The 19,787-nt window shown below is 38.8% G+C and overlaps 1 protein-coding gene across 2 annotated transcripts in view; it reads left to right on the plus strand.

The window, feature by feature from the left end:
- Positions 1-19,787, plus strand: part of prkcbb (protein kinase C, beta b) — a 243,371-nt gene that overhangs the window by 76,649 nt on the left and 146,935 nt on the right. For both annotated transcript variants that reach the window (XM_022685279.2, XM_022685280.2), the window contains exon 4: positions 17,029-17,140. In XM_022685279.2, coding sequence (XP_022541000.1) covers positions 17,029-17,140 — 112 coding nt within the window. The remainder of the gene's footprint in view (positions 1-17,028; positions 17,141-19,787) is intronic.

The raw sequence follows: 19,787 nt of genomic DNA on the forward strand, positions 1-19,787 counted from the left end.
TTTTGGGTCTGTAATTTATAGTTCAGGCTTTAGGGTCTGTGATTCATGGGCTGGGCTTTTGGGTCTGTGATTTATGGTTCAGGCTTTAGGGTCTGTGATTTATAGTTCAGGCTTTAGGGTCTGTGATTTATAGTTCAGGCTTTAGGGTCTGTGATTTATGGTTCAGGCTTTAGGGTCTGTGATTTATAGTTCAGGCTTTAGGGTCTGTGATTTATAGTTCAGGCTTTAGGGTCTGTAATTAATGGTTTGGGATTAAGGGTCTGTTATTTATAGTTCAGGCTTTAGGGTCTGTTATTTATAGTTCAGGCTTTAGGGTCTGTGATTTATAGTTCAGGCTTTAGGGTCTGTGATTTATATTTCAGTCTTTAGGGTCTGTGATTTATAGTTCAGGCTTTAGGGTCTGTGATTTTTTGTTCAGGCTTTAGGGTCTGTGATTTTTAGTTTAGGCTTTAGGGTCTGTGATTTATGGGCTGGGCTTTTGGGTCTGTAATTTATAGTTCAGGCTTTAGGGTCTGTGATTTATAGTTCAGGCTATAGGGTCTGTGATTTATAGTTCAGGCTTTAGGGTCTGTGATTTATAGTTCAGGCTTTAGGGTCTGTGATTTATATTTCAGTCTTTAGGGTCTGTGATTTATAGTTCAGGCTTTAGGGTCTGTGATTCATGGGTTGGGCTTTTGGGTCTGTGATTTTTTGTTCAGGCTTTAGGGTCTGTGATTTTTAGTTTAGGCTTTAGGGTCTGTGATTTATGGGCTGGGCTTTTGGGTCTGTAATTTATAGTTTAGGCTTTAGGGTCTGTGATTTATGGTTCAGGCTTTTGGGTCTGTGATTTATGGTTTGGGCTTTTGGGTCTGTGATTTATGGTTCAGGCTTTAGGGTCTGTGATTTATAGTTCAGGCTTTAGGGTCTGTGATTCATGGGCTGGGCTTTTGTGTCTGTGATTTATGGTTCAGGCTTTAGGGTCTGTGATTTATAGTTCAGGCTTTAGGGTCTGTAATTAATGGTTTGGGATTAAGGGTCTGTTATTTATAGTTCAGGCTTTAGGGTCTGTTATTTATAGTTCAGGCTTTAGTGTCTGTGATTTTTATAGTTCAGGCTTTAGGGTCTGTGATTTATAGTTCAGGCTGTAGGGTCTGTGATTTATAGTTCAGGCTTTAGGGTCTGTGATTTATAGTTCGGGCTTTAGGGTCTGTGATTTATAGTTCAGGCTTTAGGGTCTGTGATTTATAGTTCAGGCTTTAGGGTCTGTGATTTATAGTTCAGGCTTTAGGGTCTGTGATTTATAGTTCAGGCTTTAGGGTCTGTGATTCATGGGCTGGGCTTTTGGGTCTGTGATTTTTTGTTCAGGCTTTAGGGTCTGTGATTTTTTGTTCAGGCTTTAGGGTCTGTGATTTATGGGCTGGGCTTTTGGGTCTGTAATTTATAGTTCAGGCTTTAGGGTCTGTGATTTATAGTTCAGGCTTTAGGGTCTGTGATTTATGGTTCAGGCTTTAGGGTCTGTGATTTATAGTTCAGGTTTTAGGGTCTGTGATTTATAGTTCAGGCTTTAGGGTCTGTGATTTATAGTTCAGGCTTTAGGGTCTGTGATTTTTTGTTCAGGCTTTAGGGTCTGTGATTTATGAGCTGGGCTTTTGGGTCTAATTTATAGTTTAGGCTTTAGGGTCTGTGATTTATGGTTCAGGCTTTTGGGTCTGTGATTTATGGTTTGGGCTTTTGGGTCTGTGATTTATGGTTCGGGCTTTAGGGTCTGTGATTTATAGTTCAGGCTTTAGGGTCTGTGATTCATGGGCTGGGCTTTTGGGTCTGTGATTTATGGTTCAGGCTTTAGGGTCTGTGATTTATGGTTCAGGTTTTAGGGTCTGTGATTTATAGTTCAGGCTTTAGGGTCTGTGATTCATGGTTTGGGATTAAGGGTCTGTTATTTATAGTTCAGGCTTTAGGGTCTGTTATTTATAGTTCAGGCTTTAGGGTCTGTGATTTATGGTTCAGGCTTTAGGGTCTGTGATTTATAGTTCAGGCTTTAGGGTCTGTAATTAATGGTTTGGGATTAAGGGTCTGTTATTTATAGTTCAGGCTTTAGGGTCTGTGATTTATAGTTCAGGCTTTAGGGTCTGTGATTTGTGTTTTTTTGCTTTAGGGTCTGTGATTTATGATTTGGGCTTTAGGGTCTGTGATTTGTGTTTTTTTTGTTTAGGGTCTGTGATTTATGATTTGGGCTTTAGGGTCTGTGATTTGTGTTTTTTTTGTTTAGGGTCTGTGATTTATAGTTCAGGCTTTAGGGTCTGTGATTTATAGTTCAGGCCTTATGGTTTGGGCTTTAGGGTCTGTGATTTATGGTTTGGGCTTTGGGGTCTGTGATTTATGGTTTGGGCTTTAGGGTCTGTGATTTATAGTTCAGGCTTTAGGGTCTGTAATTAATGGTTTGGGATTAAGGGTCTGTTATTTATAGTTCAGGCTTTAGGGTCTGTGATTTATGGTTTGGACTTCAGGGTCTGTGATTTATGGTTTGGGCTTCAGGGTCTGTGATTTATGGTTTGGACTTCAGGGTCTGTGAGTTATAGTTTGGGCTTTAGGGTCTGTGATTTATGGTTTGGACTTCAGGGTCTGTGATTTATGGTTTGGGCTTCAGGGTCTGTGATTTATGGTTTGGACTTCAGGGTCTGTGATTCATGGTTTGGGCTTCAGGGTCTGTGAGTTATAGTTTGGGCTTTAGGGTCTGGGATTTATAGTTTGGGCTTTAGGTTCTGTTATTTATGGTTTGGGCTTTAGGGTCTGTTATTTATGGTTTGGGCTTTAGGTTCTATGATTTATGGTTTGGGCTTCAGGGTCTGTAAGTTATAGTTTGGGCTTTAGGGTCTGAGAATTAGGGTTTGGGCTTTTTGGTCTGTGATTTATGGTCAGTGATATGGTCTTTCATGGTTTGGTTTTTATTTTTAAAGGTTTTGGCTTACAACTTAGTTTAGTTCTTGGGATTTAAAAGTTTAGGATTTGGGATTCAGAGTTTTAGATTTAGAGTTGGGATTAAGATGTTATATTTTGTATTTAGAGGATATATGTTCCTGTGGTGTCTCTCTCTCTCTGTATCTCTCTCTCTCTGGGGAGGTTTAACCGTTTCATCCTCTTTTCACTCCCCAGTGTTATGAGTTAATTTCCTGCTCGGCGATCAGCCGTCTGTAGGTGGCTGCTATAAATACCCATGCTGAAAGCTGATTGGCTCCTGTTTCAATAAGGCCAGGCAGGCAGTTATACAATATAAGTATACCATATTTTAGATGTTATTAACATCAGCCCTGATTGGCTGATTGCCTTTTGGAAATCTGAGCACAGATGTGTGTTGTGTGAAGGTTTCCAGTGTGTATGTGTGATTTTTACTCACTTCTACTGCATGACCTGCAGTTGTCACCACAAGGTGAGGGAGAGAGAGACATTTAGTGTTTAGTGCTGATTGCCCTAAGACCTTCACATGCAGACACACACATACACACACACACACACACACACACACACACACACGCATACACACAGACATACACACACACACATACACACACACATACACACACATACACACACATACACACACACACACACACACACACACACACACACACACAGAAATACACCTGCAGTTAACAGCCTGTTGCTGAGCGATAGGTTTTGGCCATCACCATGGTAACACAGTGAAGGCCACAGGATTCATCAGTGATGCAGTTTAGCGTCTGTTCATCACCGAGTGCAGAACAGCTCTTTCTTCTTTTTTTGTGTGTGTACTTGTGTAACAGATCTGTAGTGTGTGCAAGTGTGTGTGTGTGAGGGTGTGTGAATGTGTGTGTGTGCGCGTAAAGCTAGTTGGTGAGTCAGTGTGTGGGTGGATGTGTTCCTCTAGGAGAAATCCTGAACAGGTTACAGTAATGGAGCTCAGCCCCACTCAGAGCCCTGTTTCCTTCCTCTCGCTAATTACCATAGAGTTTAAACACTCAAAAAACATGCCTCAAACACACCTTAAGCACCACCTAAAATATTCCTTAAACATGCCTGCAACACCATTTATAATACACCTGAAAGAAGATATAAAAAGCAGATAAACATGCCTTAAACACACCAAAAACACCACCTAAAATATTCATTAAACATGCCTGAAACACCACCTTAAGCACACCACGAAGACCATCTTAAACACTCTACTAACACCACGTGTGTTATGCCTCGATTGTGCCTCAAACACCTCATTACCACCAAAATCACGTCTCAACCATGCCTCAACCACCACTTAACAGATATCCCAAAAACACTTAAAAGATACCACAAACTCCACTCAAAACATACCCCAAACATGCCTCAAACACCACAAAAAATATTTATCAAACACCACATAAAACATGCATTAAAAACCACTTAAAATATGCCTTAAACACCACATAAAACATGCCTCAAACACCACATAAAACATGCCTCAAACACCACATAAAACATGCATCAAACACCACATAAAACATGCCTCAAAAACCACTTAAAATATGAATCAAACACCACATAAAACATGCCTCAAACACTACTTAAAATATGCCTCAAACACCACATAAAACATGCATCACACACCACTTAAACCATGCTTCAAACACTACATAAAATATGCATCAAACACCACATGAAACATACGATAAACACCACTTAAAACATGCTTCAAACACCACTTAAAATATGCCTCAAACACCACGAAAAAAACATGCATCAAACACCACATAAAACATGCATCAAACACCACATAAAACATCCTTCAAACACCAAATAGAACATGCATCACACACCACTTTAAATATGCCTCAACCCCACAGAAAACATGCCTTGAACACCACCTAAAACATGCATCACACACCACTTAAAGCATGCCTCAAACACCACTTAAAACATGCCTCAAACACCACATAAAACATGCATCAAACACCACTTAAAATATACCTCAAACATCACTTAAAATATGCCTCAAACACCACTTAAAACATGCTTCAAACACCACGTAAAATATGCCTCAAACACCACATAAAACATGCTTCAAACACCAATTAAAATATGCTTTACACACCACTTAAAATACGCCTCAAACACCACATAAAACATGCCTCAAACACCACTTAAAATAAGCCTCAAACACCACAAAAAACATGCTTCAAACACCACTTAACATATACCTCAAACTACACATAAAACATGCCTCAAACACCACATAAAACATGCATCAAACACCACTTGAAACATGCCCCAAACAACACTTAAAATATGACTCAAACACCACATAAAATATACCGCAAACACCACATAAAACATGCTTCAAACCCCACATAAAACATGGCTTAAACACCACATAAAACATGCCTCAAACACGACAAAACATGCCTCAAACACCACATAAAACATGCATCAAACACCACATAAAACATGCATCAAACACCACATAAAACATGCCTCAAACACCACTTAAAATATGCCTCAAACACCACTTAAAACATGCCTCAAACACCACATAAAATATGCCTCAAACACCACTTAAAACATGCCTCAAACACCACATAAAATATGCCTCAAACACCACATAAAACATGCCTCAAACACCACTTAAAATATGCCTCAAACACCACTTAAAACATGCCTCAAACACCAGTTAAAATATGCCTCAAACACCAAATAAAACATGCTTCAAACACCACGTAAAATATTCCTCAAACACCACATAAAACATGCTTCAAACACCACTTAAAATATGCCTCAAACATCGCATAAAACATGCCTCAAACACCACTTAAAATATGCCTCAAACACCACATAAAACATGCCTCAAACACCACTTAAAATATGCCTCAAACATCGCATAAAACATGCTTTAAACACCACTTAAAATATGCCTCAAACACCACATAAAACATGCCTCAAACACCACTTAAAATATGCCTCAAACACTACTTAATATATGCCTCAAACACCACAAAAAACATGCATCAAACACCACATAAAACATGCTTCAAACACCAAATAAAACATGCATCACACACCACTTAAAGCAGGCTTCACAATACACTTATTCACTTAAAATATGCCTCAAACACCACAGAAAACATGCATCAAACACCACTTAAAATATGCCTCAAACACTACTTAAAATATGCCTCAAACACCACTTAAAATATGCCTCAAACACCACAAAAAACATGCATCAAACACCACTTAAAACATGCTTCAAACCCCACATAAAACATGGCTTAAACACCACAAAACATGCCTCAAACACCACATAAAATATGCATCACACACCACTTAAAATATGCCTCAAACACCACTTAAAATATACCTCAAACACCACATAAAACATGCATCAAACACCACTTAAAACATGCTTCAAACACCACTTAAAATATACCTCAAACACCATTTAAAACATGCCTCAAACACCACTTAAAATATACCTCAAACACCACTAAAAACATGCCTCAAACACCACTTAAAATATACCTCAAACACCATTTAAAACATGCCTCAAACACCATTTAAAATATACCTCAAACACCACTAAAAACATGCCTCAAACACCACTTAAAATATACCTCAAACACCATTTAAAACATGCCTCAAACATCACATAAATAATGCTTCAAACACCACATAAAACATGCCTTAAAACCACCTAAAACATGCTTCAAACACCACTTAAAAATGCTTTACACGCCACTTAAAATATGCCTCAAACATCACTTAGAATATGCCTCAAACACCACTTAAAATATACCTCAAACACCATTTAAAACATGCCTCAAACACCACTTAAAATATACCTCAAACACCACTAAAAACATGCCTCAAACACCACTTAAAATATACCTCAAACACCATTTAAAACATGCCTCAAACATCACATAAATAATGCTTCAAACACCACATAAAACATGCCTTAAAACCACCTAAAACATGCTTCAAACACCACTTAAAAATGCTTTACACGCCACTTAAAATATGCCTCAAACACCACTTAGAATATGCCTCAAACACCACTTAAAATATACCTCAAACACATTTAAAACATGCCTCAAACACCACTTAAAATATACCTCAAACAACACTTAAAATATGCCTCAAACACCACTTAAAATATACCTCAAACACCATTTAAAACATGCCTCAAACACCACTTAAAATATACCTCAAACACCACATAAAACATGCCTCAAACACCACTTAAAATATACCTCAAACACCATTTAAAACATGCCTCAAACATCACATAAATAATGCTTCAAACACCACATAAAACATGCCTTAAATACCACATAAAACATGCTTCAAACACCACTTAAAAATGCTTTACACGCCACTTAAAATATGCCTCAAACACCACTTAGAACATGCCTCAAACACCACTTAAAATATACCTCAAACACCATTTAAAACATGCCTCAAACACCACTTAAAATATACCTCAAACACCATTTAAGACATGCCTCAAACATCACATAAATAATGCTTCAAACACCACATAAAACATGCCTTAAACACCACATAAAACATGCTTCAAACACCACATAAAACATGCCTCAAACACCACTTAAAATATACCTCAAACACCACTTAAAATATGCCTCAAACACTGCTTAAAATATTCCTCAAACACCACATAAAACATGCTTCAAACACCACATAAAACATGCCTGGAACACCACATTAAACATGCCTCAAACACCACTTAAAATATACCTCAAACACCATTTAAAACATGCCTCAAACATCACATAAATAATGCTTCAAACACCACATAAAACATGCCTTAAACACCACATAAAACATGCTTCAAACACCACTTAAAAATGCTTTACACGCCACTTAAAATATACCTCAAATACCTCTTAGAACATGCCTCAAACACCACTTAAAATATACCTCAAACACCATTTAAAACATGCCTCAAACACCACATAAAACATGCTTCAAACACCACTTAAAATATGCCTCAAACACCACTTAGAACATGCCTCAAACACCACTTAAAATATACCTCAAACACCATTTAAAACATGCCTCAAACACCACTTAAAATATACCTCAAACACCACTTAAAACATGCCTCAAACACCACTTAAAATATACCTCAAACACCATTTAAAACATGCCTCAAACACCATTTAAAACATGCCTCAAACACCACTTAAAATATACCTCAAACAACACTTAAAATATGCCTCAAACACCACTTAAAATATACCTCAAACACCATTTAAAACATGCCTCAAACACCACTTAAAATATACCTCAAACACCACATAAAACATGCCTCAAACACCACTTAAAATATACCTCAAACACCATTTAAAACATGCCTCAAACATCACATAAATAATGCTTCAAACACCACATAAAACATGCCTTAAATACCACATAAAACATGCTTCAAACACCACTTAAAAATGCTTTACACGCCACTTAAAATATGCCTCAAACACCACTTAGAACATGCCTCAAACACCACTTAAAATATACCTCAAACACCATTTAAAACATGCCTCAAACACCACTTAAAATATACCTCAAACACCATTTAAGACATGCCTCAAACATCACATAAATAATGCTTCAAACACCACATAAAACATGCCTTAAACACCACATAAAACATGCTTCAAACACCACATAAAACATGCCTCAAACACCACTTAAAATATACCTCAAACACCACTTAAAATATGCCTCAAACACTGCTTAAAATATTCCTCAAACACCACATAAAACATGCTTCAAACACCACATAAAACATGCCTGGAACACCACATTAAACATGCCTCAAACACCACTTAAAATATACCTCAAACACCATTTAAAACATGCCTCAAACACCACTTAAAAATACCTCAAACACCACTTAAAACATGCCTCAAACACCACTTAAAATATACCTCAAACACCATTTAAAACATGCCTCAAACATCACATAAATAATGCTTCAAACACCACATAAAACATGCCTTAAACACCACATAAAACATGCTTCAAACACCACTTAAAAATGCTTTACACGCCACTTAAAATATACCTCAAATACCTCTTAGAACATGCCTCAAACACCACTTAAAATATACCTCAAACACCATTTAAAACATGCCTCAAACACCACATAAAACATGCTTCAAACACCACTTAAAATATGCCTCAAACACCACTTAGAACATGCCTCAAACACCACTTAAAATATACCTCAAACACCATTTAAAACATGCCTCAAACACCACTTAAAATATACCTCAAACACCACTTAAAACATGCCTCAAACACCACTTAAAATATACCTCAAACACCATTTAAAACATGCCTCAAACACCATTTAAAACATGCCTCAAACACCACTTAAAATATACCTCAAACACCACTTAAAACATGCCTCAAACACCACATAAAATATATCTCAAACACCATTTAAAACATGCCTCAAACATCACATAAATAATGCTTCAAACACCACATAAAACATGCCTTAAACACCACATAAAACATGCTTCAAACACCACTTAAAAATGCTTTACACGCCACTTAAAATATGCCTCAAACACCACTTAAAATGTACCTCAAACACCATTTAAAACATGCCTCAAACACCACTTAAAATATACCTCAAACACCATTTAAAACATGCCTCAAACATCACATAAATAATGCTTCAAACACCACATAAAACATGCCTTAAACACCACATAAAACATGCTTCAAACGCCACTTAAAAATGCTTTACACGCCACTTAAAATATGCCTCAAACACCACTTAGAACATGCCTCAAACACCACTTAAAATATACCTCAAACACCATTTAAACATGCCTCAAACACCACTTAAAATATACCTCAAACACCATTTAAAACATGCCTCAAACATCACATAAATAATGCTTCAAACACCACATAAACGACTAGTCATGCACCATATCAAGTCTTCACTCCCCTCCTCCCTGGACCCCTACCAGTTTGCATATCGGTCAAATCGCTCGACCGATGATGCCATCTCCACTGTTCTCCACTCAGCCCTCACACACCTGGACAAGAAAGACACCTACGTCAGAATGCTGTTTGTTGACTTCAGTTCAGCATTCAACACAATCATCCCCCAACAGCTCATACACAAACTGGACAGTCTGGGGCTGAGCACTGGTAGACCACAGGCAGTGCGGGTTGGCAGCAACACATCCAGCATCACCACACTGAACACAGGGGCTCCCCAAGGATGTGTACTGAGCCCCCTCCTGTTCACTCTGCTGACCCACGACTGCACACCAGAACACACCTCCAACCTCTTCGTCAAGTTTGCGGATGACACGACGGTGGTGGGTCTCATCAGCAACAACGATGAGTCACACTACAGGAGCGAGGTGAGCCGCCTGGCCTCCTGGTGCAAACACAACAATCTCTCTCTGAACACAGAGAAGACTAAGGAGATTGTTGTGGACTTCAGGAGAACTCACACACTGCACACTCCTCTGTCCATCAACGGAACTGCTGTGGAGAGGGTGAGCAGCACCAAGTTCCTGGGTGTGCACGTCACAGAGGACCTCTCCTGGAGCACCAACTCAGCATCACTGGCCAGGAAGGCAAACCAGCGTCTCTACTTTCTCCGCAAGCTGAGAAGAGCTGGAACCCCCACCCCCATCATGACCACTTTCTACAGAGGGGCCATCGAGAGCATCCTGACCAGCTGTTTCACCGTGTGGTACGGGGCCTGCACAGCATCCTGCCGCAGGACCCTCCAGCGCATCGTGAGAGCAGCTGAGAAGATCGTTGGCACCTCTCTCCTGCCTTCAGGACCTGTACAGCTCCCGCCTCACGCGGAAAGCCCTCCGTCTGGCAGGAGATCCCTCCCACCCACTACACAGCTTCTTCAGCCTGCTGCCATCAGGGAGAAGACTGCGGAGTCTCGGGTCTAGGACCAGCAGACTGCGAGACAGCCCCATCCATCAGGCTGTGAGGATGCTGAACTCTCTTCCCGCACTACCCCCCATCCCAATCCTGCCCACAGCACACACACTCATCATCCTGACCCCACATCCTCCCACCAACACAGTACTGAAACTCTGCACTAGAACACACACAGTACTGTAACTTTTGTAAAAGGACCTGCACTACACACCCAATACCTGCACTACTGTTACGCTGCACTGTCATACACACTTTAATTCCCCAAGAACTGGGAACTTTAAGAACTTTACCAGCCTTAAGCTAGATACAACATTGCACTACTGTTATACGGGTTCTATTTATATTGTCACTTGATCTTAATCACCATTAATATTGCACTATTATCTTCTGTCTCACAAATGTCTATTGTGTTTTTGTTGTATTGTACATATAGTGTCTCCCACTCATTTAGATTTAGATTATATATTTATTTCTTTTTATTTCTATTTATATATCTATTTCACCCCCACCACTACTGCACCTTGTTCTGTCTCATGTATGTCTGTGTCCCTGCTGCTGTATTGTACATATAGTGTCTCCCCTTTTTCTTTATTTTTCTTTATTATCCATTATCTGTACTTGCTGTAAAATTGGGAAGGAGAGTAACGTAATTTCAATTCTATGTATGTCCTGTACATATGCAGCATTGACAATAAAACTACTTGACTTGACTTGACTTGATAAAACATGCCTTAAACACCACATAAAACATGCTTCAAACATTACTTAAAACATGCCTCAAACACCATTTAAAACATGCCTCAAACACCACTTAAAATATACCTCTAACACCACTTAAAACATGCCTCAAACACCACTTAAAATATACCTCAAACACCATTTAAAACATGCCTCAAACACCATTTAAAACATGCCTCAAACACCACTTAAAATATACCTCAAACACCACTTAAAACATGCCTCAAACACCACTTAAAATATACCTCAAACACCATTTAAAACATGCCTCAAACATCACATAAATAATGCTTCAAACACCACATAAAACATGCCTTAAACACCACATAAAACATGCTTCAAACACCACTTAAAAATGCTTTACACGCCACTTAAAATATGCCTCAAACACCACTTAGAACATGCCTCAAACACAACTTAAAATATACCTCAAACACCATTTAAAACATGCCTCAAACATCACATAAATAATGCTTCAAACACCACATAAAACATGCCTTAAACACCACATAAAACATGCTTCAAACACCACTTAAAACATGCCTCAAACACCACTTAGAACATGCCTCAAACACCACTTAAAATATACCTCAAACACCATTTAAAACGCCTCAAACACCACTTAAAATATACCTCAAACACCACTTAAAACATGCCTCAAACACCACTTAAAATATACCTCAAACACCATTTAAAACATGCCTCAAACATCACATAAATAATGCTTCAAACACCACATAAAACATGCCTTAAACACCACATAAAACATGCTTCAAACACCACTTAAAATATGCCTCAAACACCACTTAGAACATGCCTCAAACCCCACTTAAAATATACCTCAAACACCATTTAAAACATGCCTCAAACACCACTTAAAATATACCTCAAACACCACTTAAAACATGCCTCAAACACCACTTAAAATATACCTCAAACACCACTTAAAACATGCCTCAAACACCACTTAAAATATACCTCAAACACCACTTAAAACATGCTTCAAACACCACATGAAACATGCCTTAAACACCACATAAAACATGCTTCAAACACCACTTAAAAATGCTTTACACACCACTTAAAATATGCCTCAAACACCACATAAAATATGCATGTGTCAAATACCACTTGAAACATACCCTGAACATACCTCTGCTGTCATACTAAACAGATACTCATCATTGTCGTCTCCTCTCCAGTCAGAACTCATTTTGGGTAGTCCACTGGATCTAACGATAGTCAAGTTTATTCTCCAGGGAGCAAACATTGAAAAGGAGGATGGACGGGAGCGCCAACCGGCTCAGTTTTCACAATTATGCCCTCTTTGTGCATCACTTTGGACGTCCCTTATTTGAGCAAGCTCAGGCAGCACCATGAATCCTGTTAAGTCTGGCGCACAGCTCTTCTGGTAGATTGAATGAAAGTGCATGTTTCGGCTGATTCTACAGGGTTTAGCATTGATAGATATTGGTGCTGATTGTTATAGTAGTAAGGTATTTTTTCAGGTTGAGATTTAGCAGTAAGTTATGAATATAAGTCTTCTGAGAATTAATCAGAGTGATTAGTGTGTTCAAACTAATCAGTGTAATCAGAGTGTGGTGAGAGTGCAGAGGAGGGTTTGAGTGAAAAAAGGTTGTAGAACTGTTTAAACCACTTCTCAAAAAACAGTTCTGTTTGTATCAGTTAAAGATTATACAGTTATGCCCATAAATGTTTGGACAGTGACACAGATTTTGACACTGATTAATGATTTTGGTTCTGCATGCCACCACACTTGATTTGACATGAAATGAATGAGATTAATTTAAAGTATAGACTTTCAGATTTAATTTAAAGGGGTTGCACAAAATATGCAATGAAGTGTTTAGGATTTTTTTTTTCTACAAAGCCTCCTCATTTCAGGGGCTCAGACGAAATTGGACAAATAACCTTTACCATAAAGAAAATGTGCATGTTTAATAGGTTGTTGAGAATCCTTTGCAGGCAATGACTGCCTGAAGTCTGGAACCAATGGACATCACCAAACTGGGTTTTTGCTGCTTTTTGGTTTGTGGGTCTTTCTGCCTTTGGCCTTTAGCCCTGTCCAACCAACCTTGCTGCTTTTGGTTGAATTATAAAGTAAATATTGATGTGATTTTTCTGTTGAGGTGCCCAAATTTATTAACCTGCCTAATTATTTTTTAAAGAATTATTGCACACTTTCTGTAAATCCTCTAAACCTATTTTAACTTCTCAAATATCACTGTGTTTGTCTGCTATATGATATATTTAACTGAAATTGCTGATCCGAACATCCAGTGATTTATAAAGGAATATCATTAAAAGGAACAGGGGTGCACCAACTTTTCATACCACTGTATTATTGAGCCTACCTGTATGTTCTGTTATTATGCAGACTCTCTCTCTCTCTCTCTTTGTTACCTGAACCTTTAGTATCCTATATAAGATTAGGCTGAGTAAATGGGATCAACTGACTTCCTCATAGTCTCTTTCTGCAGAGTATATGTGTGTGTGTGTGTGTGTGTGTGTGTGTGTGTGTGTGTTGAATGGTTGAATATTAAAGCAGGCTGTTGGTGAAGGGTGTTATAATGGAGAGGTTATATCAGATACACATTGTATAAATAATAGATGGGGGTGGGGGTTGGGGTGAAGGGACGGGTGCTGTAAATATGTGTGTGATGAGGTCAGTAGAACTGCTCTTCAACAGCAATGTGTTTAATACCTACCTGGTATACTTACTTGTAAGACTTACCTGCTATATTTACCTGCTATACCTACCTGTTATACTTACCTGTATAACTTACCTTGATTACCTGTATGTGTTTTAGAATGACTCACTTCATTGAGTATGGTAGGCTGTTGGGCCCACAGCTGATTCTGGTAGGGGTGAGTTTAAAAAGGGAATGTGTTGTTAATTGTGTACACTGTTCAGTGTTAACCGGTATTGCTACAGGGCCTGTCAGTTGATTTTAAATGTAATTACTTCGACCTACCTTGATGGGTTAGCTTACCTGGGGATGAAATATAATAGTTTGGTCCATGTAAAGGGGGTGAGGCTAGTCCCATTAGAAGGGTGGGAAAAGTTACTTGGGGGAGCTCTGGTGGGACTTGCCTGTTGCTGCAGGAGGGCACAGGTAATGGAGTCAGAGCAGGATGTGAGTTGTATAACCTTGCGGTCTGGGCTCTTATATTTACCTGCAGTGATTTTAGTCAGGGAGTATTCTTTTAATCAGTTTTGTTTTTCTTATTCAGTCTTTTTTTGTATTTTTTATTGTGTGTAAATAAGTTTCACAGTTTAAATGGACTTTATGCGTCAGTGTGTTACCTGTATACAATACTAAGTTGCACTACCCGGTGACTTTGTGTCTTCCCTGTGCGGGAGTTCGGTTAGCATCGTCGCATTGTTTTTTTAACAGCACAACTAAAGCCAACAGAAACAAAAACACTATGTATGTAATATATTGAAGGGAAAGGTTTTGAACTGGTGGCCTTTTTTCAGTGTTGCCCCTACTGCCTCTACTGCAGTAATAGCCTTCAGATAAACTGCAAAATTGTTTTCTGAGATAAGTTTAGTTTTCCATCAGAAGAGCTGTGGTTATTAGCACTGACTAAACAATCTGTGGATGAGTTTTACTACATGGACAGTGTTGGGATACCTGCTAATTCATTGTTTCTAAAAATAAAAAAGTTTATTGTGCTTTTGTTTGAGTAACTGTCTCTATGTCCCTGGGAAGGTTTTCTATTAGATTTTGAAGCATTGATGTGAGGCTTTGAGTGCATTCACCCTCAAGAGTGTAGTGAGGTCAAGATGTTGGAGGATGCAAATTTTTTGAATGGAGCTCCATCATGTTTATCTGTTGTGGGGAGTCTTATTCTATTGGCAGTACTTATTTATGTTTGTGGGGAGTGGGCGTGCTCTCAAGAATTCAAGTCAATGACATTAAATATTGCTAATGCAATGGTGCATCTGACAAACTACACATGAATCAGTGTCAGAGTGGCAGTATGTATGTATGTATGTATGTATATACATATGTGTGTATGGTATATTTGAGAAGTGAAATAGGATTCACAGAAAGTGTGCAAAAATTCTTTAAACTAAATTAGGCAGGTGCACAAATTTGGGCAGACCAACAGAAAAAGTACTTTAATATTTAGCAGATCGTCAGAGTCTGACCTGTGGTTGAAGGTAATTTGATCCATTCTTCTTTAAAAAACATCTCCAGTTCAGTCAGGTTTGATAGTTTCTGATCATGAACAGCCTGCTTTAAATCACACCACAGATTTATAATAATATTCAGGTCTGGGGACTGAGATGATCATTCCAGAATGTTGTACTTGTTCCTCTGCATAAAAGCTTTAGTAGATTTTGAGCAGAGTTTAGTGTTAAGGGTCGTTGTCTTGCTGAAGTATCCAGCCTTGGTACAGATTTCTCACTGATTCTTGAATCTGCTGATATTGACTGAAATCCATGTGACCCTCAACTTTAACAAGATTCCCAATACCTGCACTGATCACACAGCCCCACAGCATGATGGAACCACCACCAAATTTTACTGTGGGTAACAAACGTTTGTGTTGGAATGCTGTGTTTCTTTTTTGTCATGCATAACGTCCTCCAAATAACCCAATTTTAGATTCATCAAAATGAAGCTGGCTTGTTCAGCTTAAGCATACCTCAAGTGACTCTGTTTGTGGCATGTGAACAGAAAAGGCTTTTTCTGCATTACTCTCCCATACAGCCTCTCCTTGTGTAAAGAAGAGAACAACTTGCAATTGGCTCCTTAACTCTTTTTCATAATTGGATTCACCTGTGTATGTAGGTCAAGGGTCAAATAGCTGACCAAAATTTTTGTGTTCCAATAATTAATGTTAAAAGAATTCAAATCAATAAAACGACAAGGTTGCCCAAATGTAAGCAGCAGTCTAATTATTGCACACTTTTTGTAAATCCTATAAACTTTGTCACTTTTCAAATATTTCAGATGTGTTCTTCTGCTATATGTTAAATTTAATTAAAATTGCTGATCCAAACAACTAGTGATTTATAAAGAAATATTTTCATTCCACACATTTTTTTATGCCACTGTAATATTTTGCATTTACATTCATGGCACTTGTCCAGAGTGACATATAAGGTTATTTTGATTAGAGAGGTGGGTCAGTGTAGTGTTAGGAGTCTTACCCAAGGTGTAGCACAGTCTAGTCACCCAGACCAGGAATTGAACCCTAGTCTCCCACATAATGTGGTAGCTCACTGGCAGGGGGTGGTTCACAGTTGATCTCGGTTTTGTGTAAAATGTTTCTTTAACTGCAGGTGAATGACTCTCTGCTGTTTGTCTTCCTTTGCAGGATCCGCGGAGTAAGCACAAGTTTAAGGTGCATACTTACTCCAGCCCGACGTTCTGCGATCACTGCGGTTCTCTGCTGTACGGACTCATTCACCAGGGCATGAGATGTGACCGTAAGAAACACATTCATATTGTTAGGATATCTTACCTTTATTATATTAAAGAATTATTTATCTATCTAAAAAAAAAAACAGGGCACATTATTTGCATTAGCAAATAAAATCAACATGCTAGCAACAGCTGTTTTAATGAGTTTACCCCAAGTCTTTATAGGCAAGTCAGTTCTAGCAATGCTACCAGACAGTTATATGTTTAAATGGGGAGAGAGCAACATATTTTAAACCAATTTGGCCCATTATGCACAAAAAAAAAACAGGATTTTTGGCTTGTTCTAGCTACTGCTTTTGTGCAGATCTCCTTATCGAGTGGGGCTTTTCCACTAGGATGCTGACCCCCCTTTACTCCCAGTGTAAACAGCAAGTTGGTTGATTCCTTATGTTAAAAGGTGGGACTTTTAGCACCCAGTGGTTGGTCTCCTCATTAGTAACATTCCTGGTTTAGGTAGCTCACCTTAAGTACATGCTAACAGTTTTATTATTTGGATAGTGCTGTTTTAAACTGAACTGATATGGGGTTCTAAAAATGCTGTGTTTGATCAGATGTGGGTCTGAAATTAGGACACAGAAATAGAGTTTCATACTGACACACATTTCAGGGTGAGGATTTGTGCTGTTGGTCCCACAGCAGGGAATTTTCAGCTCCTTATGAAGAAGCGACTGCTGCAGACTTACTTATTTTCCTCCGCTGCTGATCCAGTGTCTCATACATCAGCTAACAACATTCACAGCACACCCCCCCTTTACACACCTCATAATCAGATGTGGCAAACCCAGGCCCAGGATGTAACACTCCAACTCTGGGTTTTCTTACAGTTTCTGGGAACAATCCTCTATGGTGAATTGATGCACTGGTGGCTTTGATTTGTCACCTCTGCTGCTAATACATTCTGAGCAACCCACACGTTTTAGGAGTTTTTGTAGACATCTGTCAGGAACCCTCAGAACGATCTAGACATTTCATTACAGGTCACCTGTAGCCTCATCTCAAATTTAGCCATGCCAACCTGCTACCCCACCCAAATACCACCTGTAATCCCACCCACTTATAACACACCTGTAAGCCCACCTTAAATGCAGTCATGCAGATAAACACACAATTCACAAATTCTCACCAGTAACTGCACCCAAACTTTGGCATTCCCACCTGCATTCAGACAGCCGCACTTTTAGCCACACCCAAATGTAGACACACCTGTTACCCCACCCAGAATTTAGACACTCCCACTTGTAACCCAACCCACAAGTCATGCTAACCTGTACCACTCTACCACTCAATGCCAAAAAATGCCACTCTAGTTTTCCGGAGAGCGGTAGTGTGAGCAAAATATTTTTTTCTGGAACAGAACTCATTCATTTTTAGAATGTGTGTGTGTGTGTGTGTGTATTCTCCACTCTGTTTACACTCCAGCTGAAGTTCTTCCCCCAGCTCTCTGTGAACTGTGGAGGAGGACTTCAGAGCCTCAGGATAAAGAGTGGGAGTGCAGGAAGGTGTATGTGTGTGTGTGTGTGTGTGTGTGTGTGTTTTATCTGTATACTGTATAGAAGCCTGATGTATTGTTGGGGTTAATTACAGGAGACAACTTTGACTTAGGTTATTGGTGGGTGTGGCTACATATGTGTTGGGCTATAGGTGGGTATGGCTACATTTGGGGAAGGATTATAGGTGGGTATGAATATATATGGGGTGGGAATACAGTTGCAAGAAAAAGTATGTGAACCCTTTGCGAATACTTGGAATTCTGCAAAAATTGGTCATTAAATGTGTTCTGACCTTCATCTAAGTCACAACAATAGACAAACACAGTCTGTTTAAACTAATACCACACAAAAAATTATATGCATGCATGGTTTTATTGAACACAACATATTAAAATTCACAGTGATTTTGTATTTAATAACTGATTGACCCTTTTTTGGCAGCAGTGGCTTCCTCCTTAGTGTCCTCCCATGAACTTTTTATTTTTGTTTAATGTTTTTCTTATTGTAGATTTGTCAAAATAAATGTTAGCATGTGCCAGAGATTTCTGTAAGTCAACTCATTGATCATTCTGCGCTGTGCTCGCGAAGTTATCTTTACAGGACGACCACGCCTAGAGAGAGCAGCAACAGTGCAGAACTTTCTCCATTTATAGACGGTCTGTTTTACCGTGGACACATGAACATCAAGAGTTTTAGTGATACTGTAACCTTTTCCAGCTTCATGCAACTCAACAGTTTTTGAACGTAGGTCTTCTGAGAGCTTTTTTGCATGAGGCATTATTCACATCAAGCAATGCTTCTTAAGAACAGCAAACTCAAAATGGGTGTGTGTTTTTATAGGACCGGGCAGCTTTAACCAACATATCCAATCTCATCACATCCTGACTCCAAATAGCTCTTAGAAAAGTCATTAGCCCAGGGGTTCACATACGTTTTCCACCCTGCACTGTGAATGTTAACCTGTTGTGTCCAATAAAACCATGCAAACATATAATTTGTGTGGTATAAGTTTAAGCAGACTGTGTTGACTTGACTTTGTCTATTGTTTTGATTTAGATGCAGATCAGAGCACATTTAATGATTCATTCATGCAGAAATCCAAGTAATGCCAAAGGGTTCACATACTTTTTCTTGCAACTGTATAGGTTGGTATAGCTACATT

The sequence above is a fragment of the Astyanax mexicanus genome, chromosome 19, assembly GCF_023375975.1.
Source record: "Astyanax mexicanus isolate ESR-SI-001 chromosome 19, AstMex3_surface, whole genome shotgun sequence".
In the NCBI taxonomy this organism is placed as follows: Eukaryota; Metazoa; Chordata; class Actinopteri; order Characiformes; family Acestrorhamphidae; genus Astyanax; species Astyanax mexicanus.